General features: G+C 40.3%; 1 protein-coding gene and 1 pseudogene across 2 annotated transcripts; both read left to right on the top strand.

Moving 5' to 3' along the window:
- Window positions 1–178: 178 nt before the first annotated feature.
- LOC132306815 (hyoscyamine 6-dioxygenase-like) lies at window positions 179–23,334 on the top strand. 2 transcript variants are annotated; one of them, XM_059804386.1, is made up of 5 exons: window positions 179–757; window positions 11,480–11,720; window positions 11,865–12,115; window positions 12,248–12,566; window positions 12,946–16,177. In XM_059804386.1, the coding sequence occupies exons 2-5, from the start codon at window positions 11,514–11,516 to the stop codon at window positions 13,000–13,002; spliced, it is 834 nt and encodes a 277-aa protein (XP_059660369.1). In that variant the 5' UTR covers window positions 179–757; window positions 11,480–11,513; the 3' UTR covers window positions 13,003–16,177. The 2 variants fall into 2 exon arrangements, with proteins under 2 accessions (XP_059660369.1, XP_059660368.1); XM_059804385.1 differs by lacking the exon at window positions 12,946–16,177 and adding an exon at window positions 22,632–23,334 and having other exon boundaries at window positions 182–757.
- On the top strand, window positions 1,817–4,441 carry LOC132309461 ((S)-8-oxocitronellyl enol synthase CYC2-like; annotated as a pseudogene).
- Window positions 23,335–23,798: the final 464 nt, after the last annotated feature.

Genomic DNA, 23,798 nt, shown 5'->3' with positions numbered 1-23,798 from the left:
AGCTGAATACCGCGAGCCGGTCTGCGAGCGTAATCTGGGCCCTACCATTTTCACAAGCCCGCTGGAGGAGAGAAAATTGGTTTGGCTCGCGGAAAGGGCCTTCCGCGAGCCCACTGCGGATGGCCTTACCCCACGCTCTATTGACCTTTACCTCATCTCCTGTTCACTTCTCACGCCAATGCACTGCATCTCCATATTTTTCTTCTCTATTGACCTTTTCCTCATCTCTTGTTCACTTCTCACGCCAATACAATGCATCTCCATATTTTCCTTCTTCTCTATTGACCTTGTCCTCATCTCTTGTTCACTTCTCACGCCAATACACTGCATCTCCAATATTTCCTTCTTCTCTATTGACCTTATCCTCATCTCTTGTTCATTTCTCACGCCAATACACTGCATCTCCATATTTTCCTCTTCTTACACCCGTAAGTACATATAATTGGTGCAAAGAAATAAATTATTTACCCGACATAGAATTGACTTTCACAACAAAGTGAACAAACTTTTCCCTTCCTCATTACTTTAAGGCAACTAGTTCACAAGAAAGGTGAAAGTACAAGGTTTGCAATATTTTTCATGCTTGAAGATTTCAATCACACACACACACACACTTGGCCAAGAACCCTAATTTTATCTAGTGGTGATTCAAACCCTAGTTCTCAAAATCTTTGCCTTTGCGGCTATTTCAAGTTCAGCCTAAAGCTTGGGACAAACAACAGTACGACAGTCCTCTTCAACAAAGGCTTCATTGAAGGTGTAAGATCAAACCCCTTTTTACTCTGTTTCTCTCTCCTCTTTCTCTCCCTATATATGCACATATTCATGACTTACTTTTGGATTTCTTCAAGAATGAAGATCACAAAAGAAAAAGGAGTTGATCAGTATACTATTGGTAATTTGTCAGAACCTTCGGCTTACATAAGTATCACCTTTTTTTTCCCTTCTTTATTGGGTCTCTGAAGATTAAATTATGCACAAACGAAGCAATTTTGAGACCACTTTCAAATTTTCTTTTAATAATTAAATCAATTATTTAAACCATTTCAGTTCTTCTTTTCCCAAGATTTTGCTTATTTATTTATATATTTTTCACTTTTCTTTTTGTTTCCGTATGGTTTCCCGGTCACTCTTTGATTCCGGAAAATCTTCTACAAAGACTGTCCAAGGATATCTCTCATTTTGGTTCGAATTCGTTCAATAAAGCTGCATTTAAGTCAAATTTACTATTGAAAATTCTCTAAATTTGTATAATTTTTTATTTTGTTATTGATAGTGATTTGGTTCAATTGGAAGTGTTGTGGAAAAGCCTCTTGGTGGAAATCAAACCCTAACCTATTGACTTTATTTTTTGTTATTTTTTTTTTAAAGGTGAAGTGCAATAAATCTCCTTCAATGATCTTAAGAGCAAATAACCCCTTTAAGTAAATGCATTTTACCCCCTGAACTTAGTGGGTTTGGTGGAAATTTACCCAATCCGGCCACCAGAAGATTGTTTTTGGCCGTTAAATTGGGCGTGCCTGTCCCGTGAGTATCATACTTAAATTAAATGACCACACTACCCCCCTCTATTATACCGATTATTGTGCACTCAACCCAACTTTCTCTCTCTTTCCTGTCTCCATTGAAGACCGAAAAACAGAGCTTCATCTCTACACCAAAACGAGAGCCAAAACCCAGAAGTGTCAAAACCATGAACTCTGGCGACGACCTTGATCGGAACACCACGGTGATTTTTGTGTTGCCGTGAAAGAGTATGACCAAGTTGTTTTTGTGACCTGGTTCTCATCGTGGTGCTAAGGAGGACAGCAACGTAATGTTGCTGTCCATGGGAGATACCAGGTCGCTGTCGGAGACCTGGTTGAAGGAGAATAAGGTCTCGCTACCGGCGTGATCTAAGATAGAAGGGTCACTGCTAAAACGACGACTGAAGATTGAGAGCAGTGAACCTGACTTCACGCACATTCATATTTTCAGCGAACAACACAAATTCTTCACCAACAATACCGACGAGGTGCAGAGTTCAAACTGCTTCGGCGAGCTTCAAAGTTTCAGCTCGGTGCGATCTTGTGAAAGCAACAGTTTCAGAAGATCGTTACCTAAGAATTTTAACGACCCAAATCAGAAAACGTTTAGAACAATTTCATTTTAGAACTAGAACGTCGTTACAGTACAGCCCCAATCCCTAAATTGAAAATTGAATTTTGATTTCTTGAATTTCAACATTCTGGCTAATTTCAGAAGAGACCAAGACGAGGTGTAGCAAAATCCGTAGGCGAATGGAGCGATATACACGATATATATTTATATATATATGGGGTAAGTGCAATAAACAACCTAAAAGTATACTTTTCATAGCATTTTTACCCCCTATTTAAAAGATATGCAAAAAAACACTCCTATTCTTTACAATTTGTGCGAAAACACTCCTTAATTAATATAATGCCTATTTTACCTTTTTACTCTTCCAAAAATACTCCTACCAAACAGATCTTGTTAATGCCAAGGTCTTAGAGGTGGAGGTTGTGGACGGTCGGGAAGAGGCTGCCGGAGAGGTATGCGTTGTTGATGGTGTTTTGGAACTTGTGGTTAGGGAAGAAGAAGAAAAACGTGGGTCTCTCAAATTGCCGTCGAGTGTTGTACCTGGAAGCACAACTAACAAACCCAAAATTGACAAATTCGACTCAGCCATCGCGTCGCCAATATTATTTTTCATACTAACAAATCCAATATTGTTTTTCGCACTAACAAATCGATCTAATCCATTACCACATTCCAATCATATAATTACAGAAGAAATTGGAACACGACGATGCGGCACTAGAGTACCAAAGCGTCGGCGTGACTCACATCGTCGGCAATAGCCTCGCCGAGATCCTCCCTCTCTCTGACACCCCTGGCGGCCCATGGAAGGTCTACGGCATCACCCGCCGCCCACGCCCGGCTTGGAACGCTGATCACCCCGTCGAATACATCCGGTGTGATGTCTCAGACCCCGAAGAAACCTAATCCAAGCTCTCAACCCTCCAAGACATCACTCACATCTTCCATGTAACTTGGGCCAATCGATCCATTGAAATCAAAAGTTGCGAAGTGAATGGAAAAATGTTGAGAAATGTGCTCAATGCAGTGATACCTAATTCCCCAATTTTGCAGCACATTTGCCTTCAAACGGGTCAAAAGCATTACGTAGGTCCGTTTGAACTGTGGGGCAAATTTCAACCCCATGACCCTCCGTTTCATGAGGATTTTCCTAGGCTAGATGCACCCAATTTTTACTATACCCTGGAAGATATTTTGTGGGAAGAGGTTGGGAAGAAGGAGGGCTTATCGTGGACGGTTCATCGTCCCAGGGATATATTTGGCGCCATACCTCTCTCCATGCTCAACGAGTTCTCTATCCCGTCGGAGCTCATTGACCAGAAAGTGACCCACCATGTAACTCTCTCCATGCTCGACGAGTTCTCCATCCTGCTGGCTCTACCGAGACCTGCTATATATATGCCCGTGTATATATGTGTATATATGTATGTATATATATATATATATATATATATTGTAAATTTACAATAAATTGAGGGATATTTTAATCATTTCACAAAATATATATTTTTTAATATATTATATAAAATTTGTTGCGAAGGGTATTTTAGTCCAATTTTTATAAATAGGACTTATTTGCACAAATATCATAGTTTAGGGGTGTTTTTTGCACGAGAGGGGTGCAATATGCATTGTAAGCATACTATAGGGGTGTTTTTTGCACTTGAACCATATATATATATATATGTGTGTATACGCATGATGTATCATTTTTTTTTTTTGGTCACTTTTCTCTCTTTATTTTTTTTTTTGATAAATAAAAAATTTTATAAAAAAACACTCCAAGGGGGAGCGGAACCCAAGAACGATACAAAAAGCCACTCAATCCTTCAAAGAGGCCAAAAAATCAACAATTTCCTCCAAAGATCTATGATCTCTCCCTAAAACCCAACAAAAAAGAGTGGAAATAATCGAGAATTTAAGCACCGAAATCGACATCGCCTTTCCTTCAAAATATCTCCTATTCCTTTCAAGCCAAATGCACCACCATACACAAAGCAGCGTAGCCCTCCACGCATCCTGACTGTGAGTCCCCACAGGGCAACCTCTCCAAGCCTCAATCAACCCTCTTGTAGATCTAGGCATAACCCAAAAAAGCCCAAATAAGCCAAGCATCAAATCCCAACACTCTCTAGCCACATAGCAATGAATGAGAAGGTGATCCACTGATTCCTCATTACGAAGGCACATAAAACAACGATTGATCACCACTTGGCTTCTTCTTCGCAAATTATCCTGGGTTAGGATCTTTCCCAAAACCGAAGACCACACAAAGAAAGCCACCTTGAGAGGAGCCTTAGAGCGCCAAACAGACTTCCAAGGAAAACGAATATCAGGATCAAATGAGAGACACTTGAAGAAGGACCTCACCTCAAAACGCCCATGAGAGTTTGCTACCCAAGACCAACAGTCCGAATCCTCCTCCACAATCCTTTGGCGATAAAGCAGCTCCAAGAAGCGAATGACCTCCTCGATCTCCCAATCCTGAAAGTGACGCCTGAATCGAACATCCCAAACCAGTCTCCCATTATCAAGATGATAACAGTTGACCACCATGGCCTGCCTATCCGAAGCAATCCTGTAGAGCTGAGGAAAAGCGAGAGCGAGAGGAACATCTCCACACCACACATCCTCCCAGAAGCAAATCCTCCTCCCATCTCTAAGACGAAATCGAATGTGTTTAGAGAATTCATCCCAACCCTTCCGAATCACTTTCCAGACCCCTACCCCCCGAGGATCCCGCACTTTCAAGGAACTCCACCCTCCTCTCAATTCCCCAAAACGACACGCCACAACCCTCCTCCAAAGCCAATGTCTCTCCACACCAAATCTCCACAACCATTTCCCGAGAAGGGCCTTATTAAATGGCACCAATCTACGGAGACCCAACCCACCATTTCGAATAGGCCTGCAAACCTGATCCCATCGCACCAAATGGAACTTAAACTCATCAGCTCTACCTCCCCAAAGAAAATTACGCTGCAATCTCTCAATCCTCTCCGCAACTGAAGAGGGAATTTGAAAAAGAGAGATAAAGTAAGTGGGGAGGCAAGAGAGGGTGCTCTTAATCAGAGTGACCCTACCGCCCATGGAAAGATACTGCTTCTTCCAACCCGCTAGCCTTCTTTCAAATCTGTCCACCACTGGGTCCCAAATTCCTACACATCTCGAAGGAGCACCCAGAGGCAAACCTAAGTAAGAAATGGGAAATGACCCAGTCCTACAACCAAGAATGTCAGCAAACATCTCAATCTCAGGGACCTCCCCAACCGGCACCAAAACACTCTTGCCCACATTCACCTTAAGGCCGGAGACAACTTGAAACCAAATCAAAACACATCTCAAATATCTAATCTGGGACACATTCGCATCACAAAGAACTAAAGTATCATCAGCAAACATCAAATGAGAGATCTCCAACTGAGAAGCAACATCCCTGCCCACCCGGAAGCCCCTCAAAAAACCCAAATCTGAAGCCTTTCTCATCAATCTACTAAGGGCCTCCATCACAAACAAGAACAAGAAGGGAGAGAGAGGATCCCCTTGTCTCAAGCCCCTTGAGCTAGAGAAAAAACCGGAAGGAGCACCATTAACAAGAATCGAAAACCGAGCACTGGAAATGCAAAAGTGAATCCATCTCCTCCACCTATCACCGAACCCCATCCTCTCCATCAGATAGAGAAGGAAGCTCCAACTCACATGGTCATATGCCTTCTCTATGTCCAGCTTACACAGAACACCTGGGACCCTACTACGCAGTCTGGAGTCCACGCACTCGCTTGCAATAAGAACTGAATCCAAAATCTGACGACCACCGACAAAAGCATTTTGAGAATCCGAAATGATGCCATCCATAACTTTCCTCAGTCTAGAAGCTAGCACCTTGGCTATCAACTTATAGATACAACCCACCAAACTAATAGGGCGAAAGTCCCTAACATCCAACGCCCCCCCTTTTTTTGGAATAAGGGTAATGAACGTGGCATTCAAGCTTTTCTCAAACGAACCCCGAGAATGGAAAGCATGAAGAGTGCCCATCACCTCCCCTTTGACCACCTCCCAACACTCCAAAAGAAATTTCATGGTAAAACCATCGGGACCTGGGGCTTTATCCCCATTACAACTCTTCAAAGCAAACAGAACTTCCTCCTCAGAAAAAGGCAACTCCAAACTCAAGCATTCCTCCTCAGAAATAGAGTCAAACTGTAACCCTTCAAGCAAAGGTCTCCACTCAACAGTCTCTGTGAACAACTTCTCAAAGAACTCTGAAAATTCTTTGCAGATCTCTTCTTCCTTACAAAAAACAACCCCTTCAACCCGAATCCTCCCTATGTGATTGCCTCTTCTATGAGCATTGGCCAATCTGTGAAAAAATTTAGTATTTCTATCTCCCTCCTTAAGCCACAAGGCTCGAGATTTTTGCCTCCACGAGATCTCCTCCATAATTGCAATCTCAGTAAACTCCGCCTTACACTCCGCCCTCCTAATCTTCAAAGCCTCCACCAAATCCCCTTGACCCTCCATCCGGTCAATAGCCGCAATCTCAGCTAAAACCCGATTTTTCCTCCATTCCAGATTCCCAAAGACCTCTTTATTCCAAGTCTTAAGGTTCACCTTTAAAAGACGCAATTTGCCTGCGAGCACATGACTAGGGGTGCCGGCCACACCATACCCCTCCCACCAAAGACGGACCCTCTCCAGAAAGCCCTCAGCCCGCAGCCACATATTCTCGAATTTGAAAGGAGAACGTCGACTACACAGTCCCCCACAATCTAACATCAACGGAACATGGTCAGAGATAGGACATGCTAAAGTAGTCTGGACAACATCAGAGAACCTCTCCTCCCACTCCCCTGACACCAAGAATCTGTCAATCCGAGAGAGGGTAGGGGGAGAGCGGCCACTTGACCAAGTAAACGGACCTCCAACTAAGGGCAAATCAATCAGCCCAAACTCATCAATAAACTCCGAGAAAGCCTCCATATCAGACGTCCACCTACCTCCCGTTGACCTCTCAAACGGAGAACGAACAACATTGAAGTCCCCTCCAATACACCAAGGCAAACACCATTGACTTCGAATCTCCCCCAATTCCTCCCAAAGCAAGTGGCGCTCACCGTCCTCTGAAGGACCATAAACACCCGAAAGAATCCAATGAACTCCATCCTCAACTAAAGCAAGAATGCAAGAAACAGAGAAACGCCCAACCTTAGCATCCACTTTAGACACCCATCTGTTGTCCCACAAGATCAAAATGCCCCCCGAGGAGCCAATAGCATCCAAAGCAACCCACTCCACAAATCGCCCCCCTCCCCCCCCAAAGACTCCTCACAATCCTATCAGACATCGAAGCCAGTTTAGTCTCCTGGAGACACACCACATGACCCCTACTTTTACGAATAACCGACTTCACCACTTTCCTTCTAACCGGATCATTGAGACCCCGGACATTCCATTAGAGAATTTGTAGCTTCATAGGGAAACACTTGTAAAAGCAAATCCTCCCCTCCTTCCACCACCTCTCCCTCCAGATATGGACCCCCTATTCCTCCTTTCGTATGTGATAACATCATTGGGACTTTGCAACATTGTCTCCCCTCTCTCCTCCTGCCGCCCCACCTTATCACTCACCTTTATCTTAAAATGAGAACTGAGGACATCATTAAACAAACACATTGCCTCATCCACCCTACCTTCAAAAGAAACACCCAACAAAGGGCCCACTTCCAAGCCCTTCTCCCTCACCCACTCCTCCTCAAGGTCATTCACTCCAACCTCAGTCGAGTCACTAACCCAATTCTCCCCTGGTGGAACAACAGCCAAAGGGACAGCCAAATTCACTGCTTGTTCCAAATCTTCCCATGGAATCATGCCCGAGTCCCCATCAAGGGATGAACCTGCAGCTCCCTCCCAATCATCAAGAACTGAAGAAGAATGCGAACAATATCGTGAAACAGGCTCCTCCTTTGTCAAAACATCTCCTGAATCAGAAAGAAAGCCTTTTAAAGCCAAGTGGCCCCGTAACTCCTTCAATAGAACAGAGGCTGTTTCATCATCCAACTTTACCTTCACATCCCGACCAATACAAACCGTAATTCCCTCACCCATACCTTCACTTCGCCGAGAGAAACCAAGCCTATAACCAGAATCACCAACATGCCTTCCAGCCAAAACCGAGTCCTTCTCAATCACCGGAGCCAAGATTGAGAAACCGTGTCAGTCCCACCCATCACCCGATCCAGAGAAGTCATCGACCCCCCCAAAGAAGGAGAAGAAGTAGAAGGAGATCACAACTTAGGAGGAGAGGAGTCAGAGGGAACTGAAACTGAAAACATACCCGGATCGAACCCCGACTGTGAAGATGCCACCCATTTCTGTTTATCTTTCCTTGACCACTTTTTGCGAAGAGTGGGAAGAATAATTTTCTTCTTATGCAACCGACGTCTCAGTACCGGATCCTTCACTCGTCGATCAACCTTGACATTCGCAGATAACGACCCGGCAGCACAGGAAACTCTGTCATCACTCATTGATACCAAAGGCTCAAACCTATTACACAGAAACCCAGATCCACAACTCGGCCCACTCTTCAACCCCGAAAGTCCACCAACAGAATCATCTCTAGAAGAATGGGCGCTCGGCCCACCAGCCACCTCACAAGAGACTTGCCCACCACAATCCAATTCCAAAGCATCTGACTGAGGCCTTTTAGCAGTAGGCCTATTAGGCCCAACAAGCGGCCCAACAAACCCAGGCAAAACATTATTAGAGACAAGGGCCCCATTCTCAAGACCACCATAAAGCCCATCTGAGTGGGGAGCCGAATTTGAATAGATCGTGGGAACAGTTGTTCTCCATTGGGAACGGGCAACGCCTGAGCGCTAACCACGTGGAAAAGCTGGAACCCTCCCCCTCCCACGCGCCTGCTGAGCGTGGAAGCCACCTCGTCGTCTTGATTGATCTCGCTGCTGTGCAAAAGGTCTACGACTATTTCCGGCGAGACCTCCACCCCACTGCAACTTCCGAGACGCTTCCTGCCATCGGCGATCCGACAAAAAGGAAAGCCCATCCTTGCGATTCTGATTGTAAATCCTTCTAAAACACTCCGAATTGCGAATCCATAAGTCTTCACTCCATTCCTTCCATGCCTGGAACTCAGCCATACCTTTTTTCCCCATGGATTCCCACCTCTACCATACTTTCTCCTTAATCAAGTGCGAACCATCCCCGCCTTCCAGGCTATCAGTCGTCGGAACAAGCTCAGGATGCTTCTCCTCCCAAACAAACACCTTATAGCAGAACTGGTCATCATGAATGAACACAAACGGAGGACAAACCTTCCCATCAGAGACAGTGATTCGGACTCTTTCAGCATCCAAAGCTTCATCGGCATCCACCCAAATGAACCCACCACAAAGATCACCAACTGTCACAAACAGAGCATGGCTCCAAAGGTGGAGAGGAAGACCGTACAGCGTCACCTTTTTCAGACCCTGCTCTTTCAACACCTCCGAGCACCCTACCCTAAAATTCCAAGCTTCCAGAGAAAGAGAAGCCGTTCCCCAGTCACGGCGACCCCTCTTGAGAACTCGAGAAGCTTCCGTCGAGGAAGGAAACCGGAAAAGCAATAAAGAATCCGGCAGAGACGAGACCATCACACCAGAGGAGACCTTCCAAGCACGCGAAGCCCAGGCAGCAATTTGATCCCCATCACCCACTTCCTTATCAAATTTTCCAACCAGACACGACCGAAGGTCTTCTCTTCTTCTTCGTACCGAATCATCATCCAAGAAAATAGATGGGCCTCTATACGGATTTGCAGATCTAGCAGATCCACCTTGGAACAAGCGAGGCAATCTAGCAACCTCCAAGAACGAGCGCATGACAGAGTAGAAAAACCAAACCAGACCAGCAAAACACACCAACCACGAACCACAGACTAAACCGAGAGAGCGAAAAGCGAAAGAAAAATAGCAGAGGATTTCACCAGAGTTAATGACTCCGGTGACTGGACGGAGCAGTAGACTCCGACCGCGTCTCTACCATGACAAACTCTCCGTCGCGTAACATGTTTTCAATGAATTTTCAATTCACTTTTCTCTCTTTAAGTTGGGTGAGTTGTCAGCATATAATTGGTTCTTGTGATAAGGTTGGTGACGTGTTAAATTTTTAGTGGTTCATTAAATTATAATCTTCTACATCATTTAGTCAACTTTACCATCATAGTTGAATAGTTAATTTGTTAAGGGGTAAAAAGGTCTTTACCATTTTCTGGTGAGGGAAGGGATCAGATTAATAGTTGGAGGGGGTTAACTTAACCAAATTCATAGTTGAAGGGGGTTTTTGTAGTTGGAGGGGATTAGTTGCACTTGGCTCATAATTGAAGGGAGTTTATTATACTCTACCCTTTGTTTTTTTTTTTTTATGTCGTCGTTGTTAAAGGCTTCCCCTTCTGGGTCCATTGCTGCCTACGGGGGACTATGCAGGTACCCAAATTCTGTTTGGACACTGGCAGAGATATAAAAATAATAAAAACAATATTATATTATTTGACTATTTTTATCCTTGCTTTAACTCTTCGACTCTTAAAATTTAAATTCAATTATTTCTTGCATAAGCAAATAATATGTCTTAATAGTTGCATTGAAGTAGTTAATACCTTTTCACACAAAATGAGATTGATGCCAAAGAAATGAACGGAAGAGAGGGTTCACGACTGGGTAGGCTGTAATTATATAAATGAGTAGAATATAATCGAGTTTGAGCAGCTTAAAGTTCTCACTGTTTGGCTCTTGTTTTTGACCAGTTTAAATAGTTCGAGTTGAGCTTGAGTGAGATAGCTTTGGGGTTCACTTATAAAAAAATCTTTGGGGCTCAACTTGTCATTATGTGGAACACATTAAGCAGAATATATCTCTTAATCAAAGGTCTTTCACAATTTTCCATATTGAAAAATATATTAAAATTGCAACTTAAGTTATATAAGATGCAAATGTTTTACGGCTTTGCATTTGAATAAGCAGAATCTAATTCATCAGTAGTTGATCTTCTCTCAACTTATTTATCATCACCATGTTTTTTTGTTTCCAGTTGTTCCCACCCAATGATAGATATCTTGGGATTGTTGCGAATCACAAAGACAAATTCCATTTACATTCTCTATTATCGATCTTCAACTTAATTTTTAAAGAATAACAGAACAACAATCTTAAGAAAAGGAAAAGATATTAGTTTTTTCTGCCATATTATTACACATATTATTGTACTATGTGTGGTCGGCTTGACTGTGATGCCCAACCTTGTACACAATTCTAAAACCTTTTCTTATACTTATTTTCTATGTATACCGTACCTTATAAATTCACATTTGGTTTAGGAGAATCACTAAAGCTCGAAGTTACTAGAGGACTATGGAGAAACTTGTTTCAAATTGGTCTAGTACTGTTCATTCCTTGCCTGAATCATATGTGTTTCCACCTGACCAAAGACCGGGGAAGCACATTGTTCCTCTATGCAAGACCATTCCAGTGATTGATATTGGAAAGCTAGTCGGTCATGATCGAAGTGATGTTATTCAACATATTTTGAATGCCGGCCAGGAGTTCGGGTTCTTTCAGGTTTATACAATAGTTTCTTTCTTAATTTTGGTCACTTACAATCTTTATGGACGATTTGTTAAAAAAATGACCAACCATACTAATCTCTGGGCTAGTGTCTTGGATGTTTTTATATGACAAACCAAATACTGCATTGTAAAACAGGTCATCAACCATGGAGTTTCAGAAAATTTAATGGAAAATACAAGGAGTTTATTCAAGGAGTTCTTCAATCTGCCAGACGAGGACAAGGCAAGTTTTTACTCTGAGGACACCAATAAGAGTTGCAGGCTTTGCACGAGCAGTTTTAACTATGCCAACCAAGAGGTTCACTCTTGGAGAGATAAGTTCAGACATCCTTGTCATCCTTTGGAGGAATGCATGCAATTATGGCCGGAAAAGCCAACTAGATATCGGTATTAATCCAAAACCCGTATAACTCAAATGATCAGCAATGCATTAAAACTAGAACTGATATGTCCGCAATCCACATAAATTTGATTGCCTACTGAATCATATAATTAAATAATTTTATGTTTCCTTTGCAGAGAGGTGGTAGGGACATATTCAGTTGAAGTAAGGAAGTTGTCATTCAGGATTTTGGAGCTGATTTGTGAAGGATTAGGACTTCAAATGGGGTGCCTCGGAGATGAACTGACCAAATCTCAGATACTGACAGTTAATCGCTACCCACCATGCCCTGACCCAAGTTTAACTTTAGGATTACAGAAACATTGTGACCCTAACCTCATAACCATTCTACTTCAAGGAGATGTATATGGGCTTCAAGTCTTCAAGGATGGTCAATGGATTGGTATTGAGCCTCTTCCAAATGCATTTGTGGTTAACATAGGTTACCAATTACAGGTATATTTTCATTCCTTATGCTACTACACTATACTAGTCTTGTTAATTCCTAAGATAATTTGGTTTTCAGTAGTGCAATTTGATAGCCATGTTATTAACATAAGAATTTGGGCATCGATTGATTATTAGTTTGTTTTAAAAGTTAAAGAAAAACTAGGATTGATGATTAAGACCAAATAATGAGTTACTGATCTCCTATACAAATGTGATTATTAAGTTTAGGGCTATGTTGTACCTTAGTCACATGTGATCATGTGTCTTGAGATATGGATAAAGAATATATATAGTTACCTATTATTATAAGGATTAGACATTGTAGGGGTTGATTAATTGACTCCTTGATGGGAAGAATCTCATCAGATATTTTATCTACATACAGCCTTGGCATTCCACCCTCATAAGACATATGCTCCATAACATATTATTGCTACATTGAGAGACCAAAAATAAAAAGTGCAGTGGGTGGAAGGCCAAAAATGTGGAATCTTTCAATCAAATGTGATACTGATCAAGACCTCAAGGCCTATTAAGTTTATTAATGGCTTTCACAAGTATGTTTTACCTATTTATTTTGTCGGTGTGTGCCATGTATGTGTATGATTATTTCAAATTAGTTTATTTGTGGTATTAGAGCTCTTTGTACACGTCATAAGAACCATTTCGTTTTGTACAAAATTATAATCTTTTGAAACATTTTCTCTCGTATCTTCAAAGTTGTAAAGTTAAAAGGCATAATGTCCATAAAGGGCTCGGCTTGAAGCACAAGGGGTTTTGTGAAAAGCTGTAAAGTTGGACCAAATATGGATATATGGATGCTATTTCCTGTATTCCATATTTTCGGGGATCCATGTGAATTATGATACTGGTGTTGCGATCATGGATGGTCATGCATGATTAAATTTACATAATCCAGTATGGTTCGTATTGGTATTATTATTGACAGGATCTTGAAATAAGGTATTTATCATATCTGAGGCCAATAAAGTTATCCAATCTGAAAATTTAATTTTAGGAAAATTATACCATGTAATCAATGTTTGCCCCAAGTGGGAGAATGTAGGAATTTTGAGCTTCTAGTGATTATTAGTTTGTTTTATGGTCCTTAATTACATCTGATAATGTGTATTGAGAGATAGGATAAAGAATATATATAATTGCCTATCATGATAAGGATTACACATGGTAGGTGTTGATCTGATAGACTATTACTTGATGGGAGGAGTCTCATAAGATAGTTTATATATATAGAGCCTTGGTCCCAACCATCACACGACATACGCTCCATAGGGTAGTCTTGCCCCATTGAGAGACTTGAGTGAAAAGTGCAGAGGATAGACGACAAAAACAGAGGTCGAATCATTCTCTCTAAAATCTGATACTGATCCAGACCTCAAGATTAAGCAGAGGTCGGATTTCTTCATTTTCTGGCTTCTTATTGAGTTTATTAATGGCTTTCGCAGCTATGCTTAACCTAATTTGTAACGACCCGAACCCGTAGGTCCGAACCGTTAGCCGGGTCCTTAATCGAACCCGAGGTCAATTAGGGATAACACCATTCTTTTCTACATCAATACATATTATACGTGTCATTCCGGGTTTATATAAAAAAAAAAGTAATAATAAATAAATAATTAAATAGTAATAATACTAAATTGAGATTATAGCTACAAAGTATATCATAACGGTTTACAAACCCCTCGAACACTGTGGAGGAGCATCATCTGCCACTTGCCATCCGTGTCCTAAAAAAATATTAAATATTAGGGTGAGCAAATTGCTCAGTAGGTGGTGCCTAAGACACACCTCTTGTGGCCCCGTGAATCCAAACAATGAATAGCAATAGGAAGCGGGGTCATACTAAACCGGAAGGGAACACAACATTAATTCCAATTCCAAAATAACAATGCCATGACATGAATGTAATGCCATGCATGTCACTCCTCATTTTCAGAAAAACATCTATCACTTCACAAACTGTAAATATAACCCGCCCTTTGGTGACTCCGCAGCAACACGAGAGAAGGATTGGCTACTGTCCCTAACCTTTGATACCTCCGCAGCATCATTTGGGGCCCAGATAGCTCAATCACGCTAGGGCAGTCTCCCTAGTTCCCTCTAGGCTATATTAACACACCGGCCCTTTGGTAACTTCGGGGCGACCGGGTTTTCTCAAAAACACTTTAATCAAATCATTTCCCCAAAAATCTCTTTTCCATTTGTTTTAAGTCATTTTACCCTTTTTCCATACCCAATGCTATGAATGCATGTCACATGCTTGTCATTACTATAAAAATAAATAAATTTCCACTATACAATTTAACATGCTTCCACATAGCAATTTCTAGCAAGGTATTAAACATCATGGCATGGAAATTTACATTTAAGCATGCTTTTCATACAATTTAATTAATACACATAATCATAGATTTCATTTACAACAATAAAATCATTTTCAAGACAATCAATTCAAATTAAGCATGTTAATTTGTACAACATCAACTACACACAAAATCATATTCTTCATATATACAATTAAATCACTTTAGAGTAAAATATCACAAATTAGAATGCTAGGACACTAATTAAATAAAATTAACTCACAAAGGTACAAGATTTTGTGGATTAGAGACCCCTACCCTGAAAAAGAATTTCTTCACTGGATCACCAAGTCTCGGCCTCCTCTGCAACTCTCGGCTTCTCTCTCAGTACACAAACTCTCGGCTCTCTCTCTGTCTCTCTCTCTATGCACTCTATTTGCCAACTCTCTGTAAGTTTCCATTTTTCTCTTTCTGTTCATCTCTAATAATCTAAACCAGTGCACAAAACACACCTTATATAAACACATTCCACCGACATCATAATTTATATATATAAAAAATCGACTCAATTGCTTACACATTGGTGGACCCCGCCACCAAATCCTTGCCTTATCTTTTCATTGCTCCCTTATCTTTCCACTCATCAGATAACCCACGTGAAACTTTAGAGCCAAGGCCAAAACTTGGCCAAGAAATTCCTTTCTCATCATTTCAGTGCCTCACTTATCCCATCAGATGCTATATATATATATATAAATATATATCATAGCACCAAAAACCAATTTCAGACTCTTTACACATCTCCTAGTGGATCCCACAAAAGCCATTATCACAATATCAACTTTTCTCTCTCACTATAATTCGGCACCTGCTACCTTTTTCATCACACTATATATATATATATATACAATGTAACCAATTTCAAGCCTATTAAACCATCACCCGTGGGACCCACCATTTCCATTTCCTTTTTCTTTTCATTTCGGGCAGCCTACCCACACCTCACAATACAAATACAATTTCCTTTATAACCATCATCATCAATATATATGTATATATTTACAAATCTCATCAAAACCTACTATCAGATCAACATCATCTCCTCCATAAAAATATACTATTATATATGAATGCAACCAAATCAAGTCAAAACCAATTTCTCTTCCCACGGCTGGTTGCTATCTCAATCAGACATACATACACCAAAATGTAAACGTTAAGTCTCGAATATAAAATTAAATACACTAAAAATTATGAAATAATTAAAATTTAAAAAAAAAAAAAAAAAAAAAATCCGGATCATCACAATCTCCACCACTTAAAAAGAATTTTGTTCCCGAAATTCAGATCTAATAATCTTCGTATACTCGAAAACACCAATAACCACAAAACCAAATCTACAAATCCCTACCTTAGGCGATGTGAGATACTGTGATCGTACCGCAAACCCTTTATCGGACACATGGTCTTGCCTAACACAGCTCATCACCCGACTCAAACCATCCGAATCTACTCTGTCACACTGACATGACACATAGTACCATGCTCTTGCTGTCTCTGACAAGTCAAAACAATCATTGACCTTTGACCCGACATCGCGCTAAGAGGGACTGATTCAAGAGAAATGGTTGGCCAGGCCATCCTCATCCTCGATCCGATCTCAGCACAGACGTCGTTTCTGTCCTCAGGTCTAAACTTTAAACACCATCGCACACAGTCCACAGAACAACCATGAGATTCGCTCACTCTCAATCCATCGCTTTACATAACCACAACGACTATACAGTCACATACCTACTTTAAAAATCCCAATCATACTTCAGTTACACAATCCCTCAACAAGCTAAAAATAACACAGCACCAAACATCAGCATTATTGATCAGCATAACAACTCTCTAATGATTTCATAGCACCCATACCAGGTAAACGACTCCATAACATCCTTCGATTCAATTTTTACTTCTTTAAAACACATAATACGACCGTCTCATACCTGAAACCTCAAGACCAAAGTCAATCACTTCTATTATTCATTAATGGAATCACGTATTCACTCTTTAGCTGCATAGCACGCAAACAATACTAACATTTGTCCTCAAGACACTGCTCAAATAAAACATCAATAAAAACACCCGAGTACATGACTCACATCACATCACCTAATCATCCTTAAACTGCCGTTCACGACACATCCCCTAACCATCACCGATAGCACCAAACATTAGAAACGCAACCCCTATTCTGCAACTTGTGCCGTCAAAACTACTCTCAAAATAAGCACCACTAAATGGAGAACACCCACGGATGCGTACAACTGCTAAATGGAGAACAAGACTTACGACGAATGACGTCCTTGCTAGGACTAGAATAAACGGAAAGGCTAACGAACCCTGCTCTCACAAGAGACCGATGACTCACACCTGAATGCACTCGACACCTTGTCACACTCTACTCACCAATCGTCTAACCATGGACACCCAATCTCACCTGAGATGAAATGAACTCCTTACGCACAAGGAAGTGAACCAACCGGATACCCGTACGGAACTATGAACACAATTCTAGGCGATCTCGCCACTAACGGACCATCACACACTATCAACACCGAAAACTTGCACACGCTTCTCTGCAACACCCATGCTAACCAAAATCAAGCAAATAAGAGCACCTATTGCTCACAGCGTATAAACACTAGGAACGATCATAGCCTATCGGACACTGTATCCTGCTTTATCTGGAACCCGTTACTCCTAAATAACAACCTTTATGCTATACGATGACATTAGACCACCCATTACATCTTTACCTTTCTGGGTGACACTCCCTCGAACACTGTGCACATACGACCCGTGACCTCAGTCACAACAACCCACTGACTCGTCTAAAGAAAAAGGTGTCTATATGCCAACATTGTCCTTACTGGCTCTAAAGACTAAACTGTCCACAATCGTCTCAACTGGCGCACAATCCCATCACATACTTGACAACACACAACAAACAATTCATACTTTCTAATCCACCCTCGGATAATACCTTAAACCATTAAGCTCATCAGTACTAACATCACACTATACCACCACAACACCTCTACTGCCACTCATTCCAACAACAGTTCAACCCTATTATTCCATCGGACCATCAAGTCACCACTAAAGGATTTTTCCTCAATTATCCTTAAGAGAATATCATTGTAACTAAAGAACAAGCATTACTCTCGATTTTCCCCATAACGATTACTACATACCACTAGAAAAGAACCTTAATACGGCAATATCATGCCGACAAGTCCTCAAAACAAAATGAACACAAAAATCTAGAATGCCCAGCCCCCAACTGTCACCTCAAAACCATCGACGATGCAGTCAATCTCTAACACTTAATCGGCTACTCAAACCACTCTTTCTAAGCAATCCGCATGCCTAAACAGGAGAACTTCACAACCTAGGTTCAACACCATTACCTCCCCTCTTCACCGTTCCTCAGAACACCATTGGTTCCAACAAAAGTCAAATGGGGCTAACAACTAAATCCACAAAATCAACCTCGTCCCAATCGTTCTTATCATCAGTCTATCTCTTCCGGATTATCAAACACCGAGTACTATCTCCTGATACATCAGACACAATTGAAATACAACCCGAATCCACAGCTTTCAAATTCTAAAACATAATTTATTTGATAACACCCTACTCACCAGCTATTACTTCATCCATAAACAACCAAGCACTCTAATGACCCCATACTACCTGCCTTATAGTGTAATCTTGCCCTACACAGCTAAAACTAACCACCATACTTCACTTTGAGACCTTTTAGACAGCTACACCAACCCAAAACCCCGCTCATCGACCAAGCCATGCAACCGACTCACCGAGAGTCGATTACCTGTAACACGCTCCTATAACTATCCAAAATGAGAATCACTCTTCGACAAACTAACCCCTGGAACAAACTCCTGCAAGACCATGAAATGATCTACATTCCGCAACCGGTCCTAAATCACCATGGACCTACAGAATCAAACAAGTTCCTACGACAGTCAAAACTAACACACTTCCTTAAGCCGTTCCAAAATACTCGAAATACATATTTACAGTTCATAGACTATATTCGTGATTCAAACAACCCCCGTCACACCTACCACGACCGGTTTGAAAAGAACTTCCACACCAAACCATGACCTAAGTCGCAAACACTGACCTCCTAAGGTCATACCAACACCCTCACTTGTACACTTGACCCCCATGGTCTCTAGAACCCATACACCAAAACATGAAATTCACACATAATAAGGGCACCTTACCATGAAATATGAACCTGTTCTAAAGTCGTGCTCTAAGCACCGCACAAAATGCAACTAAGAAGATCAGGATGACTACACGCCAAATAGCTTAGTCCACGAGCTAGAAGACCACGCCATTAGTTCGACAAGAACCGACACCCAAACAACCCTGGAGCAACCGAGCTCCTCGCCTACTCAAGTCAAACTTACACAACCCTCAATGCCGTGACAAGTACCCCACCGTACTAGCAACCATCCCGTACACGCGATCACACATACATAATAATCATACTCCATACCATGATATAATCGTGTCCCATCTTTTAAAAGTAAATAAACACCCCGTCTTTCATTAAAAAAAAAAATAATACTTACATAACCATGCCTAAATATTCGTCACAATACCATAAGAGACATACTTACACCTACCGTGTTCACTATTTACCACATTATCATTTAAAATAAAATTACACACACCATGCCTACCACTTGTCGTTACCATACTTCTGGTACCTATCATCTCATCGTAATTAACATGATTTCAATTACCTCACATAAATATACTGCATACATGGTCATGTAACAAAGATTTTAGCATTTAAACAAGTAGGCATGTGATTATATAAACAAGTAAGCAATTAAGCATGCTTCTCAAACAATTAAACACTTTAACACATAAACTCGTAAACTATGCAATCACATTCCACACAACCCTAGGTAGGCCACTACCCGTTGTCTTACTGGTTTTCGAACCATTACTCTGATACTAAATTTGTAACGACCCGAACCCGTAAGTCCGAACCGTTAGCCGGGTCCTTAACTGAACCTGAGGTCAACTAGGGATAAAACTATTCTTTTCTAGATCAATATATATTATACGTGTCATTCCGGTTTTATGAAAAAAAAAAAGTAATAATAAATAAATAATTAAATATAATAATACTAAATTGAGATTATAGCTACAAAGTATATTAAAACGGTTTACGAACCCCTCGAATCCTGTGGAGGAGCGTCATCCGCCACTTGCCATCCGTGTCCTGAAAAAATATTAAATATAAGGGGTGAGCAAATTGCTCATAGGTGGTGCCTAAGACACACCTCTTGTGACTCCGTGAATCCAAACAATGAATAGTAATAGGAAACGGGGTCATGCTATACCAGGAGGGAACACAACATTAATTCCAATTCCAAAATAACAATGCCATGACATGAATGTAATGCCATGCATGTCACTCCCCATTTTTAGAAAAACATCCATCACTTCACAAACTGTTAATATAACCCGCCCTTTGGTGACTTCGCAGCGGCACGAGAGAAGGATTGGCTACTGTCCCTGGCCTTTGGTACCTCTGCAGCGTCGTTTGGGGCCCAGATAGCTCAACCGCGCTAGGGCAGTCTCCCTAGTTCCCTCTAGGCTATATTAACACACCGGCCCTTTGGTGACTCCGCGGCGACTGGGTTCTCTCAAAAACACTTTAATCAAATCATTTCCCCAAAAATCTCTTTTCCATTTTTTTAAAGTCATTTTACCCTTTTTCCATGCCCAATGCTATGAATGCATTTCACATGCTTGTCATTACTATAAAAATAAATAAATTTTCACTATACAATTTAACATGCTTCCACATAGCAATTTCTAGCAAGGTCTTAAACATCATAGCATGGAAATTTACATATAAGCATGCTTTTTATACAATTTAATTAATACACATAATCATAGATTTCATTTATAACAATAAAATCATTTTCAAGGCAATCAATTCAAATTAAGCATGTTAATTTGCACAACATCAACTACGTACAAACTCATATACTTTATATATACAATTAAATCACTTTAGAGTAAAATATCACAAATTAGCATGCTAGGACACTAATTAAATAAAATTAACTCACAAAGGTACAAGATTTTGTGGATTAGAGACCCCTATCATGAAAAAGAATTTCTTCACTGGATCACCAAGTCTTGGCCTCCTCTGCAACTCTCGGCTTCTCTCTCAGTACAAAAACTCTCGGCTCTCTCTCTCTCTCTCTTTCTACGCACTCTATCTGCAAACTCTCTCTGTAAGTTTCCATTTTTCTCTTTCTGTTCATCTTTAATACTCTAAACCAGTGCACAAAACACACCTTATATAAACACATTCCACTGACATAATAATTTATACAAAAAAAAAAAAATCAACTCAATTGCTTACACATTGGTGGACCCGCCACCAAATCCTTGCCTTATCTTTTCACTGCTCCCTTATCTTTCCACTCATCAGATAACTCACGGAAACTTCAGAGCCAAGGCCAAAACTTGGCTAAGAAATTCCTTTCTCATCATTTCAGTGCCTCACTTATCCCATCAGATGCTATATATATATATATATAAATATATATCATAGCACCAAAAACCAATTTCAGACTCTTTACACATGTCCTAGTGGATCCCACAAAAGCCATTATCACAATATCAACTTTGCTCTCTCACTCTAATTCGGCACCTGCTGCCTTTTTCATCACACAATATATATATATATATATACAATGTAACCAATTTCAAGCCTATTAAACCATCACCTGTGGGACCCGCCAATTCCATTTCCTTTTTCTTTTCATTTCGGGCAGCCCACCCACACCTCACAATACAAATACAATTTCCCTTATAACCATCATCATCAATATATATGTTATACTTACATATCTTATCAAAACCCACTATCAGATCAACATCATCAAAAAATATACTATTATATACTATAAAAATATATCCATAAAAATATACTATTATATATGAATGCAACCAAATCAAGTCAAAACCAATTTCTCTTCCCACGGCTGGCTGCTATCTCCATCAGACATACATACACCAAAATGTAAACTGTAAGTCTCGAATATAAAATTAAATACACTAAAATATAAAATTAAATACACTAAAAATTATGAAATAATTAAAATCTAAAAAAATAAAATAAAAAAAAAAATCCGAGTCATCACATAATTATTTTGTCGGTGTGTCTTATGTATGTGTATGACTTTTTCTAATTAGTTTACAATTAAGACAGGACACGGAAAATACATTTGCATTTCTGGCAACAAGATGCAGTTAATGGGTATTCTCAATTTATTTCTGTGATCAGGACTGTCAGCAAACTTATATTACTTTTCAACTTTCCTGATTACAGAAAAGATCTTGTATTTCTAGTGGGTGAAATAAGTCCTAAAATACATTGATAATCAGTCTGAATTAAATTAAGTTTTATTAATTTAACCTATGGTGCTCAATGGTTCCCAAGCAAAGTTTCTAAATTGACCTTTGAATCAATTTAAAATTATAAATATAGTTTAATATATACAACAGTTCATTTTTTCATTTATCAAATTAACTTTATAATCAACTATCACGCATAATATATACCGTTGCAATTGTTGTGATGCTTATAGCCAAATCAAATTATTGTTTTTTTCTTTGTTTGGTGTAGGTTATTAGTAATGGGAAGCTTAAAAGCGCTGAACATCGGGCAGTGACAAATTCCAAAGAAGCTCGGACTACCATTGTGACCTTCATCAGTCCTTCTATGGACACCGTTATAGAACCTGCTGAAGACCTGGTTAGTGAATTGAATCCCCCACTGTATAGGGCCTTCCAGTATAAAGAGTTTTTGAGCACCTACATGGCCTGCAATGGTGACACAGAAACTGTATTGGAGCCTTATAAACTTCATGTTTAAAGCAATGGTATGCAGAAGTAGAATTCTAGCGCGCGAGATATCAAAACACTGTTCATTTTAATAAAGTGGAAAACAGTTTAAAAGGACAACTGTTTCTGGTGTACTGAATAAGTAAACAGTATAAAAGGACCTTCGCAATATGGTGTACTGAATAAGTAAACTGTCACTGCTTTGCATAAAAGGACAACTGTTTCTGGTGGATTGGATACTTATGAAGTGGAAGACAGTATGGTCATTCTATATGTTTTGGAATTTCATGTTGTGCTTAAGCCAAGCCACTGAGTGTGGATTCCAATAGTTAGTTTATATAAAGTTTGTATAATTTTCTATTTGGATAGAACATACCAGTTATCTTCTTTTCTGTACTTTTCAATTTAATGTCCTCTGTGGTTCTATATGATGATAGCATGGTACAGGTCCTCTCTTGCTACTGTGATATTTTCGATTTTCGGCATTTTTAATTTTTTCCAGAATTTTGATAATGTGAGGGTATTTTCGTCATTTCCCGTTTTACGTACGAGACACTGTGGGGTGTGCCAGGTGTGTCGGATGGTTGGTTGGGACATTCCATTGAGTTCAGAACTCTTGAAAATGCAAGGTTAGGCATTTTTGCATTTTTCTGTTTTTCGGGCCAGACGGTCCCGTGTGGGACCTGCTACTGGAACTGTTGCTTACGGGGATTTTAGTTGGGACCATTTGCACCATAATTATTTTTATTTAATACGTTTTATGTGGTGGTAATTTAATATGTGTATGTGTATGTATATATATGTGTGGTGAAAAAAAAAAAATGGTGGGATCCACGTGTTATTACATAACTTATAATGGCATAAAGCCATTATCTCTCACTCTCTGCTCTCTGCTTGCTCTCCCTCGCTGATTTTTTTTTTTTGCAACTTCAAATCTTGATTTCTCCTT

This window comes from Cornus florida, unplaced genomic scaffold (genome assembly GCF_030987335.1).
Source record: "Cornus florida cultivar Cherokee Brave unplaced genomic scaffold, ASM3098733v1 CherokeeBrave_3.0.0_Hap2_Chr05, whole genome shotgun sequence".
Classification (NCBI taxonomy): domain Eukaryota; kingdom Viridiplantae; phylum Streptophyta; class Magnoliopsida; order Cornales; family Cornaceae; genus Cornus; species Cornus florida.
This window is presented reverse-complemented; position numbering and strand designations above follow the sequence as displayed.

Excerpts from the sequence above, each read along its gene's own strand:
- LOC132306815 (XM_059804385.1), top strand. The coding sequence starts at position 11,514 with ATGGAGAAACTTGTTTCAAATTGGTCTAGTACTGTTCATTCCTTGCCT. Across the intron at positions 11,721-11,864 it reads AGGAGTTCGGGTTCTTTCAG|GTCATCAACCATGGAGTTTC; the intron begins GTTTATACAATA and ends ATTGTAAAACAG. Across the intron at positions 12,567-22,631 it reads ACATAGGTTACCAATTACAG|GTTATTAGTAATGGGAAGCT; the intron begins GTATATTTTCAT and ends TGTTTGGTGTAG.